This window comes from Gordionus sp. m RMFG-2023, chromosome 1 (genome assembly GCF_954871325.1).
Source record: "Gordionus sp. m RMFG-2023 chromosome 1, tfGorSpeb1-WG-v2, whole genome shotgun sequence".
In the NCBI taxonomy this organism is placed as follows: domain Eukaryota; kingdom Metazoa; phylum Nematomorpha; class Gordioida; order Chordodea; family Parachordodidae; genus Gordionus; species Gordionus sp. m RMFG-2023.
This window is the reverse complement of record NC_088775.1, coordinates 64,249,310-64,273,173: the sequence shown is the minus strand read 5'-3', so window position 1 is coordinate 64,273,173 and position 23,864 is coordinate 64,249,310. Positions and strand designations below refer to the sequence as shown.

General features: G+C 28.7%; 1 protein-coding gene and 1 long non-coding RNA gene across 2 annotated transcripts; one reads left to right on the top strand and one right to left on the bottom strand.

The window, feature by feature from the left end:
* Positions 1 to 5,959: 5,959 nt before the first annotated feature.
* On the bottom strand, positions 5,960 to 7,606 carry LOC135931880 (uncharacterized). The gene is made up of 2 exons (XM_065469187.1): positions 7,499 to 7,606; positions 5,960 to 7,406 (listed from the first exon to the last, which is right to left on the bottom strand). Exons 1-2 carry the CDS (start codon positions 7,602 to 7,604, stop codon positions 6,034 to 6,036), a joined length of 1,479 nt encoding a protein of 492 aa, XP_065325259.1. The 5' UTR covers positions 7,605 to 7,606; the 3' UTR covers positions 5,960 to 6,033.
* Positions 7,607 to 10,785: 3,179 nt separating this feature from the next.
* On the top strand, positions 10,786 to 18,660 carry LOC135923010 (uncharacterized). The gene is made up of 3 exons (XR_010571102.1): positions 10,786 to 10,890; positions 18,111 to 18,209; positions 18,472 to 18,660. It is a non-coding gene; the product is annotated as an uncharacterized LOC135923010 (long non-coding RNA).
* Positions 18,661 to 23,864: the final 5,204 nt, after the last annotated feature.

Below are 23,864 nucleotides of genomic sequence, written 5' to 3'. Positions count from 1 at the left end.
CAATAATATTTTTGAAAAATATATCCGGCATCTGCATTTTTGGCTTTGGGGGGGGGGGGGGGGGTTGTCCCCCTTTTCCCCCTTCCGCTGCGTACGCCAATGGGCATATGGCTGTAACCAAAAATATTGTTCAGGAAGCAAAATTTCCTTTCATAATATGATATCTCAAATTAAATATTGATTTCTAATTTTTGTCAGAGTTTAATATAATATATTTAATATATGAAGATGCAATTTATATTATTAATCTATTTTCTTTGTAAAAATTATTTATTGCAGATTTCCTACGAAAAAGAGCTATGTAACATGTGATTTGGAATCTATTATGAAATTTATCACATATTTCTATTTTTAGATTGCTCAGAAAACAAGATTGAATATACATGATTTTTGATCAATATTTTGAATTATATAAAAAAAAATTCTTGATATAATTTGAGATTATATTTTATAATTCCTTTAGATTATAATTTATAAGCCTTTTTATTTTTTCCTTTGAATTATATTATTCCTTAATAATTAATAACTATCCATTTCCAAATATATTTCTTTAAATTTAACAAAAACACAAAAATCAATAATGAATATATATATCGCGAAAAAATAATCATTTAAATTTTTACAATAATAAATACAAATAATATATATATGTTATATTTACATCTAATAAAATAAATGTATTATCATAACCAATAAAGTAGATGGTATAAAGTGTAAAATTTTTTCCTACAAATTTTCACCATAAATTTTCCTTCACCTATAAATAATAACATATTTTTATATTACTTGTTTTATTGCCCTTGAAAAAGTACTGTTTTGTTTAGTTTTTACCTAACATCCAATTTAATTTATTTACATAATGGTGCATATGTATATGTAGGTATCTGTATATAAATTTTTATTAAATCAAGTAATGATTGTAAATACCTTTTTATAATAAGTCTTATTATAATTTGATAATAACTTATTCCTACCTCTTGATCATACATATGATCTTGCAGGTTAATATTTTTGAAAAGCATTCTAATTTTTGTTTTTAATTATTGCATTCATTTATTCAAAAGCCCTTAATGAGTTCTCTGTAAGTTGGCATAAAGTTGATGCCCTTTGTGATGGTACTATCAATCCACCATAGTTTTTAATTTTTACTAACATATAATTATTATCATTGGCTGAATTATTAATTAAGGAATTTATCAGTATTTATTCTAACTTGATTAGTTTAAATAAATCTTAATAATATTCATTAAGTATTAAACATCACCTTTATTTACTCTGTAAATGTTAATAAAGAACACAATGTTTAATTATATTCTTATCACTATAAAGGGTATTTATTCTAACTTGATTACTCTAAATAAATCTTAAAGATATTCATTAAGCAATAATCAAAACAGTATAACCATAATTTGCTTGCTCTAAAAATGTTTTTTTATTCATCTAGTAAAACATATATAAACAATAATTTAGAATATATTATAAATGTATTTATATATTATAAATATAAAACATAATAAAAATCTTAAAATTTATATGTTTCTTTGGAGGTCCATACACAAAATGGCCACCAGTCACTTCAATTTTTGCCACTTCATATTTGATTTTAGCATTACGATCAGCAGTCTATAGTATTAATGTCATTGATTTTAATAATATTTAAAATTACGCATAAGATGTTAGCCTTTTCTCTCTGAATGTTTGGGCGACAAAAAAAAATACTTTTCGAACCGAAAATGTAAAAAAATACATCTAAGCATTTTTAGATAGGAAATTTAATTCTGAGTACAATGATATAATAATATTCAAAATTACAAAATGTTAACCTTTTCCCCCTAAATGTTTTCGCGACGAATAAAATTTTTCTAACCGAAAACCAAAAAAAATACATCAAATTATTAAATTTATGTTTGTCATTTACTTCTTAATCCATTATTTACAATATCTTTATACTTACTATCAATTTAGTTTTGAAAAAAATTAAAATAAAAATATAATTTTAAAAATTCCGGTTTTTAAAATATCATAGAGCCTGTATTTTAGATGGGCAATTCCACTGACACCTGTTTTCAAGAGAGACGGTCTATGAGGTTGTGCGAGAACTTTAAAGACACTATAAACCCTGCTATAGAGGATTTCAAATACCCGATACAGTGCATAAACATCTGATTGAAGTTGGCTAAAGGCAGGAAATTTACCAAAATAGATTTTAAGCAAGCCTTTTAAGATTCCTATACAAGAAAACTCCAGAGATCTACTCAAGATTTCTACCCACAAGGGCTACTTTCGCTTCACCAAGCTACCGTTCGGGCAACGACCTTAAAGATGTCATTTTTTTTATTGACGATTTGCCAAAAACTGGTAGTAGCGACGAAAAACATATTGAAAACATCAAAAAAGCATTTGAAAGAATTCGAAATAACAGATTAACACTTAACATTTGTAAAAGTGAATTCATGAAGGACAGGATCACATTCTTAGGCCATCTGGAGGCATACACCCGAATAATGACAAAATTGAAGCCATCGCCAGCATGCCGGAACCAAAATCTAAAGAGGAGCTTGCCACGTTCTTGAGAATCGCCAGCTACTACCGAAAATTTCTGAACAACTTCGCCAACCTGGCTGATCCATTGTACAAAATAGTGAACAAAGAAAAATGGTCTTGGGATCAAAGTCACAAAAAAGCTTCAACGAATTGAAATCTTAGTCAACCACCAACGTTAAGCTTCTTCAACCCCAACTTACCTATTGGCATCGACGCATCCAAACAAGGACTGGAAGCAGTGCTATTTCACATAGCAAAATACTGTAAGGAAAGACCTATAGTTTTTGCCTCGAGGTCTTTGTTGAAAGCTCAGGTCAACTACACTAATATAGAGCGAGAAGCATTGGCAAATAATATTCTCCGTGAAGAGATTCCAAGAATATCTCATTGGGGTGAGGTTTTCTATTATAAACCACAAACCGCTGATATACATCTTGACTAAAGGTTTAAAAGATAACACTGCCATGGATGAGACTTCAAAAATGAAACATTGCGTGAGGGGTCTCACGATTAGAAAAGTTCATAGATCGGTCAAGCTCAAAGTGGTATCCGACTGTTTATTTCCTTTAGCTGCGGACAATGAAAAGTTGTACGTGAAGGAAGATGACGAGCCATGTTAGGAGCTATGGGACATACCGATAAAGTTCGAGAAAGTAGTCCTAGAGATTCAAAACGACAAAGAGATCACGGACGTCATTAGTGATATAAGAAAAGGCAAAGTCATACAAAATGAAACTTGAAAGTTCATGGAAAACAGATTGAGTATAGTTAATGATGATTGCCTTTACAACGAATTAAAAGTTATCATACTATCCAACATGAGAATGCTGCAGGAATTTCATAGAGGACACTTGAGGCACACAGGACAAAACTATTGGCCAGAGATTATATCTGGTGGTCCGTCATCGACACAGACATAGACAATGACTTAAAGAATTGTGATTCATGAATGGGCAGAAAATCCAAAAAAAATCAACAGGCATGGATAGCTGCTAATAAACCCTTTGAAAGAATGCATATCGATTACGCAGTGCCATTTCTTCAAAAAAATATTGGCTGGTGATAGTGGATGCTTACAGCAAGTTCCCCATAATTAAATCGATGAATTATATCACGGCTGGACAGATTGTCATCGAATTGATGCGAACTATGAGCTTGTATGGGTTACCTGAACAAATTGTGGCGGATAATGGCACAAACTTCATCAGTAAATTATTCGAAAAGTTTTGCAAAGATTATGGATAAGCGCACACTGACGTCAGCAAGCACCAGCAATCTAATGGGCTGGCGAGAGATGATAAGGACGTTTAAGACGCACATGAAAAGAAACTTGGTTTATAACAAAATCGACGAGATCCCCTGAGGTTTTTGTTCTATTATCGGAACACGCCGCTGTAACGGAAATTCCACCTAGCAAATTGTTGTTCCCATATACGACAAGAACCACTTGGGATTTACTTAAACCAAAAAAATAAGCGTCAATTCAATGGAGAAAGTAATATCGTCTGCTAGAACGATTCGGTGATAGTATGGTTTAAAACGTTCAAAGATAACAAATGGGGCAGAGGCATAATCACAGACAGAGAAGGCAATTTGACTTATAGAATAAACGCAGGCGACACTAAAGTAAGCAGACACCTGGATCAGATAAAAAAAGATCCTCGATAACAAGGATTAATGATCAAAATACACCCAGGCTATCAGTAGACCTATCGCTTCTATCTACAGAAGAAAAAGATGCAAAATTGAAGAACTAGCTCTGGGGAACGGGCGACCTATCAGAATCAAACAAATACCTAAGCATTTAGAAAATTTTATCATGAACGTCAATGGTGTTTCCACCCAACATGTCCAAGGAAAACTTCGGCGGGATTTATTTGGAGGGTGGAATGTTAAGTTCCATTTACCGTAAAGTAAAACTTTACGATATCGACATATAGACCTATACAAAATTTTTTTTTTAATGTTTCGGTTAAACCCCCCCCCCCCCTTGTTTACGCCACTGATGTTATTGATATATCTTTATAATATGTTCATTTTATCATGCACATTATTTTTGTATAATCGTAATAATTTTTAAATTCGATTGTGTTTCTACTTTTTTAATATTTACACTGAATAAAAGGTATATATTTCCAATTTAAATAAAGTGCAACTTAGTATAAATATTGATTATATTATGGCAGTCAAATAAACTTTTATTTAAGGTGATACACATAATTTTTAATTGTTTTTTGGATATTATCATATTCACACTCAAATTTAAAAAAATTTAGTCGGGTTCGGATCGGGTTAAAAAATTTGAATTCGGGCTCGGGTTGAGAAAAAATAACTTTGCAAACTTCTACCTGCGGTAGCTATTTTTTAAATTTTTATTATGATATGGCTTTGTTTAAAATTTTCTAAAACTATTAAAACAAATATAAATTGTAAGATAATACATGAAATAATAGTTTCGTATTTATTTTTATAGGCGCAAATATGATTATGAAAAATTGGAAAGAAAAAACAATTAGGAAAACTTTATGCTCGAAAGAATAGCCTTTTAAAATTTATTTAAAAAATAGTTATTTCTATCATAATTCTATCTTATGTACGATTATGAATTAAACAATAAAATGTTTTTTGTTGTTTGTTATCAAACAAAATCTCTGAAAATTCGTTTTTATTTTTAAAAAATCGAATTAATCGTTATTCGTATTACAAATAATGCAATTATATGATCTTAAATTTACGAATCGAATATCTTATTATTCGATTCGATCTTCTGGGGACCTAAATATAACACTTGTTATCAGAAACTATTTAAAAAAATATATATGTAGAGTTATTGTAATATATTACATTTATTATATTCATTTGCCTAACCTTGCTTAAGACCAACTATGTATTATAATGTGGACAATTAATTTTACAATATTTTTAAAAAATTTATCATTGCAAGTATCAATTAAAAAAAAAATTCTTGTTCTTACTTAGACAAGTAATAAAAGGAGATATATATAATTTGACCATTTTACTACATTCTAAATGTGTCCATGAAATATGTTAGCCTCAATATGTTATTTCTTCAGCATTAAAATCATTTTTTGAATTTATTCTTTAACAATCTGATTTTATCGAAAATGTATTCCAGCCTGTTTAAAATACCTATCCTTTGAATTTCAGGCAATTTAGCTATTTTTGAATCATTCATAATTTATATAAAAAAATCTATTGAAAAATTAATATGAATTATATTAAGTTCACGACAAATTTTATAAAAATCAGAAAGGTTTTCTATATTATGCGGAATCACATTCCTAACAAAATCATATTTTATTAAAATGAGCTCAAAAAATGATTTAAAATTGAAATGACACATGAGGGACGCTAACTTACATATGGTATATTTTCCAATTTATAAATGACGTCATTTAAATAAAATCATCAGTTTTTTTATTCAAAATAATATAAATAATTAAGTTAAAATAAATGGAGAAAAAAAAGTTAACAACTAAATTTAAGATATCTAACTAAATTGGAGAGATCTAAAAGTTGGAATGATTCAATAAATTTGACTAATTTCACATTTTCAATATGTTTCAACTCTTCCTCATCTGATTGCCTATAAAATAATTTCAGCGTGAAATGGCTTATATCGATATGATTATTAGAATTATTAAGTCTGTCATTGAACCATAATTCGAAAACAAAAGCACTACCAAAAGCCGGTTTTAGAGAGTATGAATAATTAAGATATGTCAACAAGGCATATAAAGTAAAATCATGCGCCATAAATACATTAATTATCTTGGTGTCGAGTTTAGGGTTAGTTAATGCAGCCCGAAATTCGCATTTAGAAATGTTTTTTGGATAAATAGTACATATTTTTATGTATTTAATTGGTTTGTTAATTATAGAATCGTTAAATTTATGAAAGTATGCCATGATTTCGATCTTGCGTTTCATGTCTCTTAACAAATAATTTACCAATACTCCAATAACGTGTTTTTGAAGTTCTCGATCAAATTTAACCGTGTTAACACAAGCTAAATCTGCGAAATGGGTTATTTTTTCAAAAATAAGCGGATGTGTTGAATGTTTTATCCAATCAGGAAGAAATTCGGGATTTTCGGCAAAATCACAAGCGAGGGAATCTTCTATTCGTGCCGCATTAACTACCAACTCGTCTAATTCAAACCCGGAATTCTTTGATAAAATTTCCATTAATTTTCGATTCCTTAAAGAATAACTTAAAAGTGTCGAATTTTCATTGAGTAGATTATTTGAATCGATTTCTCTTGAAAAATTTAAACATGTAAAATAATTAAATACTGTAAATGGAAAATCTATAGGAAATGACTTATTACGCGTGTTATAGGATTTGATTGGAACGATGTTCAAATGATCACGGATCCAACTTGAAATTTGACGAGTCCCAGTATCCAAAACTTCTCTAATATCATTTTTCGATAAATTATGGAATGGTTTAAGGAAGTCGCAAGATTCTTGTATAGAAAAAAATCCTTTAAAGAATGCGTGAGCACTGCTTATTGTTCGGCTTTTATTACTCGAAACCATGTGTACATTTGTCACGGGATCAAATTTTAAAGCAACATCCTTCGATTTACATGATAATTTTGAAAATTTTATTCCTTTGTAAATACTCCATTTTAAACTTAAATTTTGACCATAACGAATTCGGAACTGTTGACCCATTTGAAACATTTGATTGCAACCCTTATCAGTTAATTGTGATACACCATTTGGCCATCTCTCTAATTTTAAAACGTATTTTGGGTATAGGAAATGTTCATTTGGAGCTCTAGCTCCATGTCGAGCTATCAAATATACGCTCACTAAAGAGCCATTTAGTAATTCTATTGATGCATAAATTTGTAGTAATAAAAAAAAATATATTACATAATTTAAATACGATATATTCTATAAGATATTATTGGAGGAAATAAACCTGGTCTACTATTCAAATTTACTTCATTAGTTGAAATTTCATCATTATCTATTGCATTATATAAAAAAATGAATGATAAATATTTAATTAAATCAAAATTTTTCATAATTTTTTATATTAAAAATTAAAACATTTGTTTATTTTATTTTATATCAATTTATAACATTGCTTCGCATAAGGTTATTTTTTTTTAATTTGATAAAAAAATTTATTAAAAATAACACACAATAGGATAAGGATAACTATTATTAATATGATTTGTTGTAACACATTTTCATAATGTGAAAAAACATTCTTATATAGTTAAATAACTTTCCATAATTTGTAAAAACATTTTGATAAAATTTTTTTAAAATTTTTTTAATAATAAGAGTTTTTAAACTATAATGAAGATTTACGTCAAAGTTATATATCGAATATAATTTTTTTATGTTTTGGACCCAAGTTTAAGTGGGAAAATGAGAATAAAAATTTTCTAAGATTTTTAGAATAATTTTTTTTTTAAATGCATTATAAATTTTTTTAAATTTAAAGTATTATTACAATATATTAATGTTACTTTTAGTTATCTAAAGAATGGAAATCAGGATAAGAAATTTGATAATTTCTTAATAAACATAAGTGAAAGAAAATTCGAATTTAGGGTTTTCAGATAATTCTTATTTTTTTTTGGTTTTAAAATTAAATAAATTTAAAATTTCCTAAAATGACGCATACCAAAAATCATCGAGATGTGGCATTAACCATTCTACCCATAACGGAAGCCCCGACACTTCAATTTAACTTTCCGTAATTATTGTATAAACTTGTTGAGAAAAACATCCTTTTTAAAAAAACTTTTAAAAACTTGAAAGAAAATTTTGAGAAACACATTATATTTTTAAAAACTTCCGGTAATTAACTTAAATTAAAACCTATAATAATTCTTTCTTAAATTTGCGACAATTTTAATTTTAAACTTCTATATTTTATAATTTATAATTTTTTTTCTATAAAAACTATATTTCCATTTTTTTAAATGTCAAATTTTACTATCGCTAGTATTTTGAATCTATCTCCAGTTTCAGGTTTGTTAATATAATATTCTATTATTTACTAACCTTATATATAAAATTCTAGATACACCTAATGAAACTTTTAATTCTCTCGGGGGGTTATCTGAAATAACAAATAAATACCAAAGTTATTCACCTATCCCATCAAATTCCCTTAGATGTCTAACTGACATTACAAATCGATGTTATTCGAATATTCAAGAGCAACCAAATTTTGATCCTATTCGTTTGAAGAAAAAAAATGGTAATTGGAGCGATGAAAAAGGAATTGGCTAAAATATGGCTGAGCAAACCAATTGATGATCAGCCCAATGCAAAGACAATTGCCCATGATCTAAATTTATCCATTGGTTCGGTTTATCGTTTCAAACGGGAAACTTTTCCTGAATATTACGACGACCCTTTATCTGATTATATAATAAAACAACGAGGGCGGAAGAAGAAAGACACTACAGAACTTCAATCGCATATAGCTGAATTGTTTGGTAATAATAACGGCTATACAATCAAAAATATTATAGAACATTTACCGCCACATCTAAGGTTGAGCTAGTCAGCTATATCCAAATGCATTAAATTAATGGGCTGGAGTCGGAAAAGGGTTGGGAAAGAACCCGATAGGAGAAACTCTCCAGATGTAATTCAAATTCGAAAGGAATATTGCGACAAGATGATAAATATTTCTTTTGAAAATGCATACTTCCTGGACGAGACAGGGTTTAATACCCATATTATTTCTCATTATGGGTGGGCACCTTTGGGGAAACGGCCATCTGTTAAATTACCTCCCTCCAAGGGGAATAATATATCAGTCATATGCACAATAGGAATAAGTGGATTGAAAAAATTCACAATAATAGATGGGGCTTTTACTGCGATAAAATTCAAGGCATACCTGGATGAATTATTCGCACTTTTACCATCAAATTCATTACTTATAATGGATAATGCTCCTATACATCGAGCGAGGATAATTAGTGAGAATTATCCAAATATCATATTTTTGCCACCCTATTCACCGTAATTAAATCCGATAGAAATTTTTTCGGAGTAATTAAAAATCAATATAGATCAAATTCTCCTAAACCTAATAATCGAAATGAAGTTATTTCAATTGTTACGAGTATTTTAGCCAATTATTTTACATATAATTTTTCAAATTTTAATTCTCACACCATAAGATTTATTGAAGAGGGAATTCGATGCATTCCTTTAAATGATTGAATTTGTAATTGATTTATATTGTGCAATATTTTATTTACAAAGAATCTATATTAATAAAAGGCTTAAAATATATTCTGTCACACGATTAGCCAATAAGGCTTAAAATATACTGTCACACGATTAGCCAATAGAATTCTTTAAAAAATTCGTGCCTTATCAAGTCAATTATTTGTACCTGATAATAGTCAATTATAATTTTGTTAATATATTATGTAATATTGAACTTCTTTATTAGTTATAGGACGTTTGTCCTACTTAAAAAGGGAGTGATTCTTAATAATATTTAATTAATATTAACAAATTCGGATATTTAAGTTATGCTAAATTGTAGTTGTAATCTCCATGATATTTAGCGCCATCTATATTATTATATTTTATTTTAAATAGCATTATATTTCAAAGTGGAAATGTAAAGGTTTTGTCTTAATTGATGTCAAATATATTGTTCTTTCTATATATATCTATAATTTATCTATCTATCATAGCAATTTTAAGCCAATTTAGATCATATTAGCAAAATAGATTTAATCTCCTATAAATCACGGAAAGCCAGAAGTATTTTGAGGCAATAGGCAGGAAGGAACATTAGTATGAAAAAAATGTTTGCAGATAATCCTACAAGAGCTAAGGAATTCAAATCTATAATATATCTATTCAATAAAAATCATCATAGCTTAACCATATCAAACACGCATTCATAAACCAAATCGAACCGCCCTTTTCAAAAAAAAAACAATACTGAATTACAAAACATATAATAATATAAATATAATTACAATATAAACATAATTAGATATTTTTTTAACAGACACCACATCGAGCAAAACCATCATAGACAAGATACTATCATCATCATCAGTAAATTTTATTTTATACTTTCAATTTACACGTCTTATTTCCAGTTATTTACGGCAAGTTACGAGCAAGGAAATTACATCAAAAAATCGACACCACATCGAGAAACATCATCATCATCATTAAATTTTATTTTATACTTTCAATTTACACATCTTATTTCCAGTTATTTACGGCAAGTTACGAGCAAGGAAATTGCATCAAAAAAACGACACCACATCGAGAAAAACCACCATAGACAAGATACTATCATCATCAGTAAATTTCATTTTATACTTTATACATTGCCTATGAGATAACCTTAAAAAACTTATTTATAAGGTTATCTCATAAGCAATGTAATTTAAAATTTTTATAAATACTATTTTTTTAGATTCCTGCACAAAAACAAACTTACATAATAAATAGATATAATATTAAATAAGTTTTTTAAGGTTATCTATAGGCAATGTAAGTTAAAATTTTTATAAATACTATTTTTTTAGATTTCTGCACAAAAATCAAACTTACATAATAAATACATATAATATTAAATAGGTTTTTTAAGGTTATCTCATAGGCAATGTAAGTTAAAATTATTATAAATACTATTTTTTTAGATTCCTGCACAAAAAACAAACTTACATAATAAATACATATAATATTAAATAAGTTTTTTAAGGTTATCTCATAGGCAATGTAAGTTAAAATTTTTATAAATACTATTTTTTTAGATTCCTGCACAAAAAACACCATAATAAATACATATAATATTAAATAAGTTTTTTAAGGTTATCTCATAGGCAATGTAAGTTAAAATTTTTATAAATACTATTTTTTTAGATTCCTGCACAAAAAACAAACTTACATAATAAATACATATAATATTAAATAAGTTTTTTAAGGTTATCTCATGGGCATTGTAAGTTAAAATTTTTATAAATACTATTTTTTTAGATTCCTGCACAAAAAACAAACTTACATAATAAATAGATATAATATTAAATAAGTTTTTTAAGGTTATCTCATAGGCAATGTAAGTTAAAATTTTTATAAATACTTTTTTAGATTCCTGCACAAAATAAATCAAATACTGTAGATAAATTTATAATAAATTAAAAACATAAAAATAAGTTATTTAACATTTATGAATTATAATGATTATTGCACCAATAATTGCACAAATATATTTTGCAAATATATCATTTGGTAAGATATATAAGGAAATATTCTTCACACTTACCCGAAATAAATTTAAAAATATAAAATATTTGTATTAATTAAATTTTTATTTTTACTTTTTTAAAATATATGTTATTTTGGACATCGTTTATATATTTTTTAAATGGTCATTGGTTTATTTATTTGAATGGGTTAATAAAATATATTATCAATAGGTAATGACGTATAATTGTAAATAATATTGACATTGCTTTTAAACATGTATATATCTCTACTTTTAGATGAATTTATCAGTTATTGAGATTGGCTTAAGTGGTATTAGTTTTATATTTTGGTTTGTATTGGTATTAGTTTTGTAACCCAATAAAATATTGAATATTGTTGTCTGTCTTAGAATTTTTTATCAATGAAAGCTTAACCTACCCCCCTCCCCATCTATCACCTAACATATAAATTATAATAATAATAAAAGATGATACTATTTATAAAGTAACTTTTGTACTAAGTGATAAAAAGTAAAGGCACATTGAATATGACATGTTAGAAACAGTTATGTCAAACATCGCTATTCTGCTATAATTTAATTTTATACTACTACTGTTTATGTTTCTATGCTTGAAATTTTAAAAAACTTCAGATGGAAATATTGAAAGGTTAAATCGCCACCTCCGAGAAATAATGGAATACCATATCTTCATTTGAACTCCCAGTAGTTTCTTTCAAATGCATGGAAGATGTTTGGGTGAATAATGAGACTCTTTTTTAATTGCTGAAGATTATACATAACCCATAATATATCTCTGTCAAGTTATTACTTTTATTCATTAAATATTTTATTTTTTCTAGATTCAAAGAAATAATTTCTCTTCTTTACTTACTAATTTATCTCAACCAATTTATTATAACTCAATTCTTTCTTACCTTCCCCAATTCTTTACCTATGCTACTATAAAGTTTATCAAGTACCATTATAAATTATTTATTTATCTTTTATTTCAATTTTTAACAATTTTTTTTTTATACATTAATCTTATTAACTTAATTTAAATAAAATAATATAAATCAATATTTAATATAATTACAACTTCTTTCTTAAACAAAATTTAACTTTAATCCTCTCTTAAAACTCAATTTCATGGATATTTTATTATTCATCATTTCTCTTGTCTGCTTTTTGCTTTTTCAATTTTCCAAGTATCGTCTGCTTATTTTTTCCCCATTTTTTTTCTATCTCAAAGCTCAAATTTATTTTACAATTTACTTTAAAATTTATATTATGTCAATTTCCAAAAATCTAACAATCTACTCCTACAACATTCCTGGCCTACTTTCAAAAATAACTATACTTAGGAAACTCCTTGATCAATATGATATTAACATTATTTTAACACAAGAATCTCTTATTACCAATAATATAAAAAAAAATTAAGAGGTTTTACAATATTCAACTCTAACCTCTCCACTATCCACAATGGTGTTGCATTCATCATTAAAGACTCATTTCTGAAATTTATTTCAAACTTCATTCCATTCAATGATAGAATTGCTAGTATTACATTAAATTCTAAAGGTAAAAAAATTCACCTCATTAATATCTATGCACCAGCTAAATCTTCAGAATATCCTTCCTTCATTTCCTCCCTTATTCATCAAACCTCACCTATTGAAAAACCTTAACAAATCTAAGATCAATCAACCTTCCCCCTCAAATAAAAAATCTTATAACGTAAATAACTTAGTTATTCCTTCATTAGCCACCAAATTCCACAATGATTTAAAATCAATTTCCACTGACAATTCATGGCAATCTATTCAGAATACTATCATTAAATAAGCCAATTCCTATTTAAATATTAAAACAATTTATCCAGATTGGATTAGTCCCCACACCACCCAACTAATCCTATCCCTACCTGCCAAAAATAGAAGAAAATTAAAAAAGAATGCTTCCATTAAACTCAAATTAAACCAAATCAAAAAATCTATAAAAAAAGACAAACGTAATTACATTTCATCTAAACTCAACCTTATTTCAGATTTAAACGTTCTAACAACCTTTATGATGTTTTTAAAATTCTCAAATTTATCACTTCTTCTAATGAAAAAAAATTCATAACTTAAAAATTGGGAATTTTTCAATCAAAAACCCAGAAGACCAACTTAATATCTTCACAGACCATTACCGTTCTCTATTCAACTCCTAATTCCCCTCTTCCAAAACTTTTTCCTCAACTCAAATTCTTTCACACCCTCCTTTCCCTCTAAACAAGACCGAATTTATCACAATAATAAAAAACTTAAAAAATCATAAAGCATCTTCAGACAATACTCATAATGAACTTTTAAAAATCTTCCCAGAAACCATTACCAATCTTCTCTTTCCCACCTTAAATAATATATGGAACTCAGTCACTTTTCCACCCAACTGGTGTAATTCCACTATCATAAATCTCCCAAAAATCTCCACCCCTTCCTCTATCCACGATTATAGAGGTATTACCTTAACCTCCCCCTACTACAAAATCCTCACAACTTTCATTCTCAATCACATCAAAAAAACTATCGAAATTAACACTCATACTTCTATAGCTTCCTTTAGAAAAGGTCGTAACACAGTAGAATTAATCACGGCCTTAAAGATAAGACTTGAAAAAGCTCATCTTCTAAAAATAGACACCTTCATAATCTCCATAGATATCTCTAAAGCTTTCGACTCAATTAAACACGATTTTTTATGGCACATCCTATTTAAATATAAAATTAATCCACACTTTATCAAAATTATAATGTTCATATATGAAAATAGTCTTGTTAACATCAAACATAATAACATAGTCTCTCCTTTTTTCAAAATTAAATGCGGAATTACAAGGCTGCCCCTTGCCCTCTCTTCTTTTTAATTTAATAATCAGTGATCTAATTCATTCTTGCAACTTCTCAAAAGTCAACTGGCTTTGCTATACAGACGATATCTGTATTATTACAGAAGATTACAATTATATTAACCACATTCTAACAACATTATCATCCAATCTCCAACTTATCAATCTAAAAATTAATTTTAAAAAAACTTCTTTCTTATCTACTTCACCTAAATTTCAACAACTATCCTTCAACAATCAAACATTCCTTTTCAACAACTCATTTAATTATTTCGGTATTACAATTAATTCCAAAGGTTCAGTTAAACCAGACATCTCATCTGCTATTTCTAAAGCCTCAAAAATTTTTTTTTCTCTTAACAAATTTTGGCACTCCAATCTTATCTCCAACAAATTTAAAGTTCATATCTTTAAATCCTATATTATCCCTTCATTAACTTATGGAATTGAATCTTGGGATAATTCCAGATCAAATCTACACAAAACTCAAATTTTCATCAACAAATCCCTAAGAAATATTCTAAATATAAAATATCCACTTATTATTTCAAACTTCAATCTACTAAATACATGTAACATTCTCCCTCTTTACAGACTGCTAACTTATAGAAAAATTGAACTTCTATGTCATACTCTCAGACATAATCACAATAGCACCATTTCAGATGCTATCTCTCATAATCCCTTCAATTCAAAAAGGAAAAAACAATACCACTTATACCATAATTCCTGGTATGATCAAATTCTCTATATTTTAAAACTTAATAACGTCAGTAATCTATTTCTTATCAATATATCACAAAACAAATCAGACTTAAAATCCTGGCTAAACCAAGCCATCCTAGATTAACTCCTTCATTTTACTCTCAATTTCAAACAACCAAAAAACCAACACTTACTTCTTATTTTACCAATAATTCTTTATATTCATTATTTTATATTAAGTTTAATTGTTAATTATTATAATAATACAATAAAATTATAAAGAAATAAAAAAAATAATAAAAAATAAAGACAACAAAAAATAAAGACAACAAAAAATAAAACATTACACAGTCTCTTTCTCTTGTTCTTTTTATCTTTTTTCCTTCTTTTGCCTCACTTTTACTTACTAATCATCAATTTATCTAATATTGTCTCTCTTAACGGATGTCAGCTGTTCCGTGAGAGATACCGTAAGCTCTCTCAAATTAAACGGGCCCTGATAGTAGGGTAAATTACTATCAAAAATTTTTTTGTGAATCTCTGCTTATTCACGAGAGGTACCGTCATTCCTTTTAAATTAAACGGGCCCAGACAGTAGGGTAAATTTTCTGCCAACAGTGAATGCAAATTCACTGCACTGGAGACGCCCTCTATGGGGTGGTGGAGTGCCCACTTAATTGTGGGATGTCTCCACAGTGTTTGATAGGATAGGATAGGAAACTGTTTATGTTTCTATAGTCATATTGTATAGAAATCTTCTAAGTTATATATGCGACTTATACAGTAGCTACAATTGATATTTAAGTATTCTATAGAAAAAGAGCAAGACAGCGGGTATAATATACCTCATATATACTTACGTTTTATCTGAGCATCTTATTTTATATTTGAATCATTTATCTATTCTGTTTTACCCACGTTAAGTGGCAGATTTAGGGAAGTTAAAATTTTTATAAATACTATTTTTTTAGATTCCTGCACAAAAACAAACTTACATAATAAATACATATAATATTAGATAAGTTTTTTAAGGTTATCTCATAGGCAATGTAAGTTAAAATTTTTATAAATACTATTTTTTTAGATTCCTGCACAAAAACAAACATACATAATAAATACATATAATATTAAATAAGTTTTTTAAGGTTATCTCATAGGCAATGTAAGTTAAAATTTTTATAAAGACTATTTTTTTAGATTTCTGTACAAAAAACAAACTTACATAATAAATACATATAATATTAAATAAGTTTTTTAAGGTTATCTCATAGGCAATGTAAGTTAAAATTTTTATAAATACTATTTTTTTAGATTTCTGTACAAAAAACAAACTTACATAATAAATACATAATATTAAATAAGTTTTTTAAGGTTATCTCATAGGCAATGTAAGTTAAAATTTTTATAAATACTATTTTTTTAGATTCCTGCACAAAAAAAAACTTACATAATAAATACATATAATATTAAATAAGTTTTTTAAGCTTATCTCATAGGCAATGTAAGTTAAAATTTTTATAAAAACTTTTTTAGATTCCTGCACAAAAAAATCAAATACTGTAGATAAATTTATAATAAATTAAAAACATAAAAATAAGTTGTTTAACATTTATGAATTATAATGATTATTGCACCAATAATTGCACAAATATATTTTGCAAATATATCATTGGGTAAGATATATAAGGAAATATTTTTCACACTTACCCGAAATAAATTTAAAAATATAAAATATTTGTATTAATTAAATTTTTATTTTTACTTTTTTAAAATATATGTTATTTTGGACATCGTTTATATTTTTTTAACTGGTCATTGGTTTATTTATTTGATTGGGTTAATAAAATATATTATCAATAGGTAATGACGTATAATTGTAAATAATATTGACATTGCTTTTAAACATGTATATATCTCTACTTTTAGATGAATTTATCAGTTATTGAGATTGGCTTAAGTGGTATTAGTTTTATATTTTGGTTTGTATTGGTATTAGTTTTGTAACCCAATAAAATATTGAATATTGTTGTCTGTCTTAGAATTTTTTTATCAATGAAAGCTTAACCCCCCCCCCCCTCCCATCTATCACCTAACATATAAATTGTAATGATAATAAAAGATGATACTATTTATAAAGTAACTTTTGTACTAAGTGAAAAAAAGTAAAGGCACATTGAATATGACATGTTAGAAACAGTTATGTCAAACATCGCTATTCTGCTATAATTTAATTTTATGCTACTACTGTTTATGTTTCTATAGTCATATTGTATAGAAATCTTCTAAGTTATATATGCGACTTATACAGTAGCTACAATTGATATTTAAGTATTCTATAGAAAAAGAGCAAGACAGCGGGTAAAATATACCTCATATATACTTACGTTTTATCTGAGCATCTTATTTTATATTTGAAAATTCATTTATCTGTTTTGCCCACGTTCAGTGGCAGATTTAGGGAAGTTAAAATTTTTATAAATACTATTTTTTTAGATTTCTGTACAAAAAACAAACTTACATAATAAATATATATAATATTAAATAAGTTTTTTAAGGTTATCTCATAGGCAATGTAATTTAAAATTTTTATAAATACTATTTTTTTAGATTCCTGCACAAAAAACAAACTTACATAATAAATACATATAATATTAAATAAGTTTTTTAAGGTTATCTCATAGGCAATGTAAGTTAAAATTTTTATAAATACTATTTTATTATTTTTTTTAGATTCCTACACAAGATACCATTCAACAAAACCAAACAATGGAACGTTTCATACTACCAAAATTTAAAGAGCAAGGCATTATTGCTTCAACATCCTATAGAGTAAATTTTATATTTTTTTAATTTATATTGTATGTTAGCTGATAGCCTCAAGAATGACGAGGAATCAGATTTTTCCTATCTTATATTTATTAGGTGAGGAGCTATTCTAATATTTTCCATTATTTTTTATAAATATGTTTATGAAGTATATATTTAGTAATTTTATTTTATGTCCACAATAATAAATATTTTAAACTAAACTCATTTTTATAAAATTGAGTAATTCTTATATTTTTAAATTTTAATAATAAATCAACATAAGGAGAAAGCTAGAAAGAGACAGGCACTTTGTCGTAGCAAGAAAAGCAAGAGCAAAGTCTTATTCCTTCAACATCCAACCATCTTGAAGATACTGGAAATAAACAATCAAATTGTATTATTGCTTCAACATCCAATCATCTTGAAGATACTAAAAATCTAGAACAAGGCGAACATTACTGTGGGCCATTAAAATACTATTTTATTATTTTTTTTAGATTCCTACACAAGAGACCATTCAACAAAACCAAACAATGGAACGTTTCATACGACCAAAATCTAAACAGCAAGGCATTATTTCAATATCCTATAGAGTAAATTTTATATTTTTTAATTTATATTGTATGTTAGCTGATAGCCCGTCAAGAATGACGAGGAATCAGATTTTTCCTATCTTATAAGATGTGATTTCGAAATATATATTTATTAGTGTCAAAAATCAACACAATGGTTAAATGTTTAACTATATAAAAAAATGATGAGACTAAATTCTAATATAAGAATAAACTCAGAAAGAAAAAGTACTGAATTAAAGAGCTAAATTCAGAATTATAAAATAAAGTAAACACGGAACTGAAACTTGGATCTATATCTTTATTAAGTCACAGTAAGTAAAAATTCAAAAGATTATTTAAAATTAAAAAATCATAAAAATTACAAAGTGATGATCTATAAAAAAAATCAACAATATTTATTGTTCTCTAATATCAAAAAAATGACTGACATTTCTTTAAATATATATACTAGATAAACAAATACATATATATATATATAAATTGATTGACATTCTATTATAAAAGGTATCATTTATGACATGCCACCCCTTTATGGGCTGTGGCACGCCAAAAAAAAAATATATATATTTAACAAGGGCCGGGATGCAACGGATTTGGTGGGAGTCCTCACGACAGCAATTGGTTCTCCCACAACTCCATATCATCGATACGTGGGGCTTCCGCAGAAAAGGCGGACGTCGTCGGAGTAGGCCCGTGAATACTATCGACAGCTCGTTGAAGAATATTGTCGATGGGGGGGTTTGATATGCTGCTGGAACTACCACTGGAGGTGCCAATTAGAGCACCCCTGTTGGCCGACGGAGCCGGTCGCATAGGAGAACATGTAGCTGGCCCTTGCGTTGAGTCCACCATTCTCCTTCGATAATGCTTGGTCGATCGTCCCACGGCATTGTCATTGATTGGGGCTAGAGGCGGTCGTCCATCTCTACCTAGGTTTGGACACTGACTCCGAATGTGGTCATCGCTATGACAATGGAAGCATTTTCTTTTACGGAGCCCCCCGGACATCATAGAATTATCCTGCGACGTCGGTGCTTGTACCGTCATGCCGGTGTTCTTGGGTATTAAGGTGACTTGAATGTAACACGATCACAGATCTATTAAGCAGCTGGTAGTTTCCATGTAACTTATAGTCTGGAATATTTGGATATAAGATGCAACGGGAGATTAAAAAAAAACTTCTTCTTTTTTCTTTTTTTAAAAAAAATTTAAATTTTACACCAAGAAAAATTACTTTTTATATAAAATTTTATGATTAAAATCTAAAAAAATTTAATTTAATTTATTTAAAAAAAAAAAATTTTATGATTAAAAATATAGAAAAACCTTCTATATATAATGTTTATTCACAAAAAAACTTATTTTTATGCACACTATTTACGGCGCAAAGCACATTATATCAAAACAAAAACTATTTATTCCATGTGCTTTAATTTTCTCAATAATATTATTACAATATCCCTGGTGTAAGCGTCAAGTGAAACAAATAACATAACATTCTAACTCACTCACGCGAATCCCCCAAAATTAATAATATTCATTACTACTTTTAAAAATAAGTATTGAAAAATTTTGCAACCATATAACCGGGAGAAACAAATATTTAATACATCAACCATCTTCTTACCAAATGTTTAAGTTGACCAATATTAATATCACCAGCTATTTGAATACTCTTAAAAAAAATTTTCTATTAATCTAATAAAAGATAAAAACAAAACTTGTCTATTCAATCACGAAAACATCTTTTCATTACATTTAAAAAAAACTTTCTATTCATTTAATAAAAGACAAAAACAAAACTTGTCTATTCAATCACGAAACATTTTTTTAATAACATTTAAAAACAAAAACTTTCCATTTTATAAGCATATTTACAAAAAAATTACACTGATTCAAGAACATTCCTTAAAGCCACCCATGCAAGAAAAAAAAAACTTTCCAATATCATTAAAATGGTAAAAAGAAAAACTTTTAATGAACCTGTCAAAATTGAGCTATAATTGTAATCAAACTGACCCCCAAACCTGGGCATACTGAATTATTACGAATATGACCACTTATTCGGAACCTTGACTGACATGAACCAAATCACAAATTAAGACGCTTCCTATTTATCCCAATCTTACATGATCGTGATGACGAATCACGGTCACCCCTGTTATTAACAAAATTTCACTCAATTTCGAACCCCGGTTCAATATGACCCGACCCTTTTCCCATTTGGTTGCTCGATTGTCAAACAATCAGGCCCACACTTTTTGTCCCACAGCAAACCGTACCCCTAATTTTACTTCCATTGAGGTAATATTCTTCTTCTTTGGTTTTAAGAAATCCAAAGGACCCCGTGTTCGCCTACCTAAAAATAACTCAACAGGCGTAACCCCCTCTCGATTGCGAGAATTGAGGTATATAATTGAGACATGTAAGCCTCCTCTTTATGGGTTCCAGCCTTTTTAATCCAATTTTTAACAATGGCTACCATCCTCTCAGCTTGTCCATTCGAGCTGGGATGATATGGTGGAGCTAGAATGTGTTTTGTCTGTGACTCAACACAAAACTGTTTAAAATCTTCACTGACAAAGGCGGGACCCCCGTCAGACACTATCGTGTCCGGAAAACCGAACCGAGCATATAATTCTCTTAATTTTTTAACAACAATTTTTGTGGTATATCTATGTACTTCTGCATATTCTATCCATTTAGAATACGAGTCTACCACTAAAAAATATGTTTTTTTATCAAGATCAAAGAAATCGATGTGGATACGTTCCCAAGGTTTCTTTGATTTAGGCCAAAACTGCCCTACCTCTTTACGGGGCATAGGGGCACAGGCATTACAAGGAACGCATTTCCTGGTAATCCGTTCAATATCTTTACCCATACCAGGCCACCATACATATTCTCGAGCCCAAGATTTCATCTTGTCTCGACCTTGATGACCGGCGTGCAATAATTTTATAATTTTACTCCGTAATTTATAAGGAATTACGGCCCTGTTTCCCCTCATAATACAATCATCAACAATTGATAATTCTTTCTGTATTTTTTTATATGCATCATATTTGTTTTTCCAAGGTTTATCTCCTGTTAGACTTAATTTTATCTGACCTAGAACTTTGTCATTCGCCGTATTGGTTTTCAAATCCTCCCAATTGGTAGGACCCCCTTTTAAAATATAAGACAGAGAACGCACTAAGGCCTTCTCTCTATCAATGCTTATACTATCATTTACTTCCGGCCAGAACCCAACCTGGACAAAATATCTGGCAAATGATTTTCTTTGCCCCGACGATATCTAACTTCCACATTAAAACTGCCCACTAATAACAACCAACGTTGTAACCGGGGAGACTCCCTATTATCCTTTCGGAAAAGGTGGATTAACGGCTTGTGGTCAGTAAAAATTTCAAATTTTTTACCAATCAAATATTCACAGCATTTCGTCAAACCGAAAATCACGGCCAAGGCCTCCTGTTCAATCACCGAATATCTCATTTCGACATCCCTAAAAACTCGGGGAAAAAAAAGGATGGGTCTTTCCACACCATCAATTATATGTAATAAGGCTCCTCCAACACCTTTGTTGGAGGCATCAACAGCTAAAATAATTTCTAAATCATTGTTGAAACAGACTAAAATTGGCTCTTCCCCAATTTTTCCCTTTAAAATTTCAAATGCTTCTTGTTGCTCCATTTTCCAATCGAAATGAACACCTTTTTTTAATAACTCATATAACGGGGCAGCTACCTTCGCAAAATCCTCTATAAAACGATGATAGTAATTTACCATACCCAAAAAGGACTGCACTTCAGCCTTATTATTGGGCTGTTTCAAATTTAATATATTTTTTAAATTTTTTTGCAATGGCTTCACCTCAATCCCATTTATTTGATGGCCCAAATATTCGACCTCCATTACGCCCAAAATGCTTTTCTCTTTACTGGCTCTTAAGCCTTTACCATGAATTCTTTTAAAAACTTCCTCCAGACAATGGTTATGCTGCTCAGGCGTCATCCCTGTAATTAGCACGTCATCCATGTAATAAAATACACCCTCTAGTCCTTGGAAAACGGACGCCATGGTGCGCTGAAAAATAGGCGCTGACACACTCAACCCAAATGGTAATCTACAAAAAGCGAACAACCCTTTGGGAGTCGTGATCGTCAATAATTTACGAATCTCTCCCTCAAAGGTAATTGTAAATAGGCTGACGAAAAATCAACCTTTGAAAAATATTTCGCTCCCTTCAACTGGGCCAAAATTTCCTCAATTCGAGGTAAAGGATATTTAACTTCTGCTACCCATCGATTAACGGTTACTCTGAAATCAGCACAGAGTCTCAATTTACCATTTGATTTCTTAACCGGTACCAACGGGGTTGCCCATACACTATATTCCACTGGAACAATAATGCCAACTTTAACCCACTGATCCAATTCTTCGTCAATTTCCTTTTTCCATTCAAAAGGAACTCGTCGACACGCTAGAAAAATAGGTGAAAATCCCTCCCTTAATTTTATATCTACTTGATAATCATTAAGACAACCTAATTTGTTTTCGAAAATTATTTCCTACTTCTTCATTAAACGAGAAATATTTTCACTCATTTTATGTAATTCATGAATACCAATAGCAACCATTGGGGTTTCATCAATGCTAATGTTGTTTTCAACCATTAATTCCGTGGACTTTACATACCTATCAGAATTACGGGTTGAATCATTTTGTTTTACGGTTAAATCCTTCCCTTCTATTTCATGGATATTTTTTCGAGCGTTATAAGCAATATTTTGGTCTTTCGGTTTAATTATGGCCGAACCATTATGTAGGGCAAAAATATTTTAATAATTACTGAAAGGGCCTAACTGAACAATCCAATCCCACCCCATGATGGTTTCCACATCTTTCTTTACTACCCATAAATCTAGGAAAAATGTGATATCATGGAGAATTACGCCCAATTTAGTTTTTCCCAAAACTACTATCTCAGACCCATCAAATTGTCTGACACACATAGATTCTTTCTCGAGCTTACCTTTAGGCCAATACTTAAAATAATTTCTTCGAGACATTATAGAAATGCTAGCCCCTGTGTCGA

Coding starts and splice junctions, on each gene's coding strand:
- LOC135931880 (XM_065469187.1), bottom strand. CDS start 7,604: ATGAAAAATTTTGATTTAATTAAATATTTATCATTCATTTTTTTATAT. Junction 7,407..7,498: donor AAATTTGAATAGTAGACCAG/GTTTATTTCCTC, acceptor ATGCATCAATAG/AATTACTAAATGGCTCTTTA.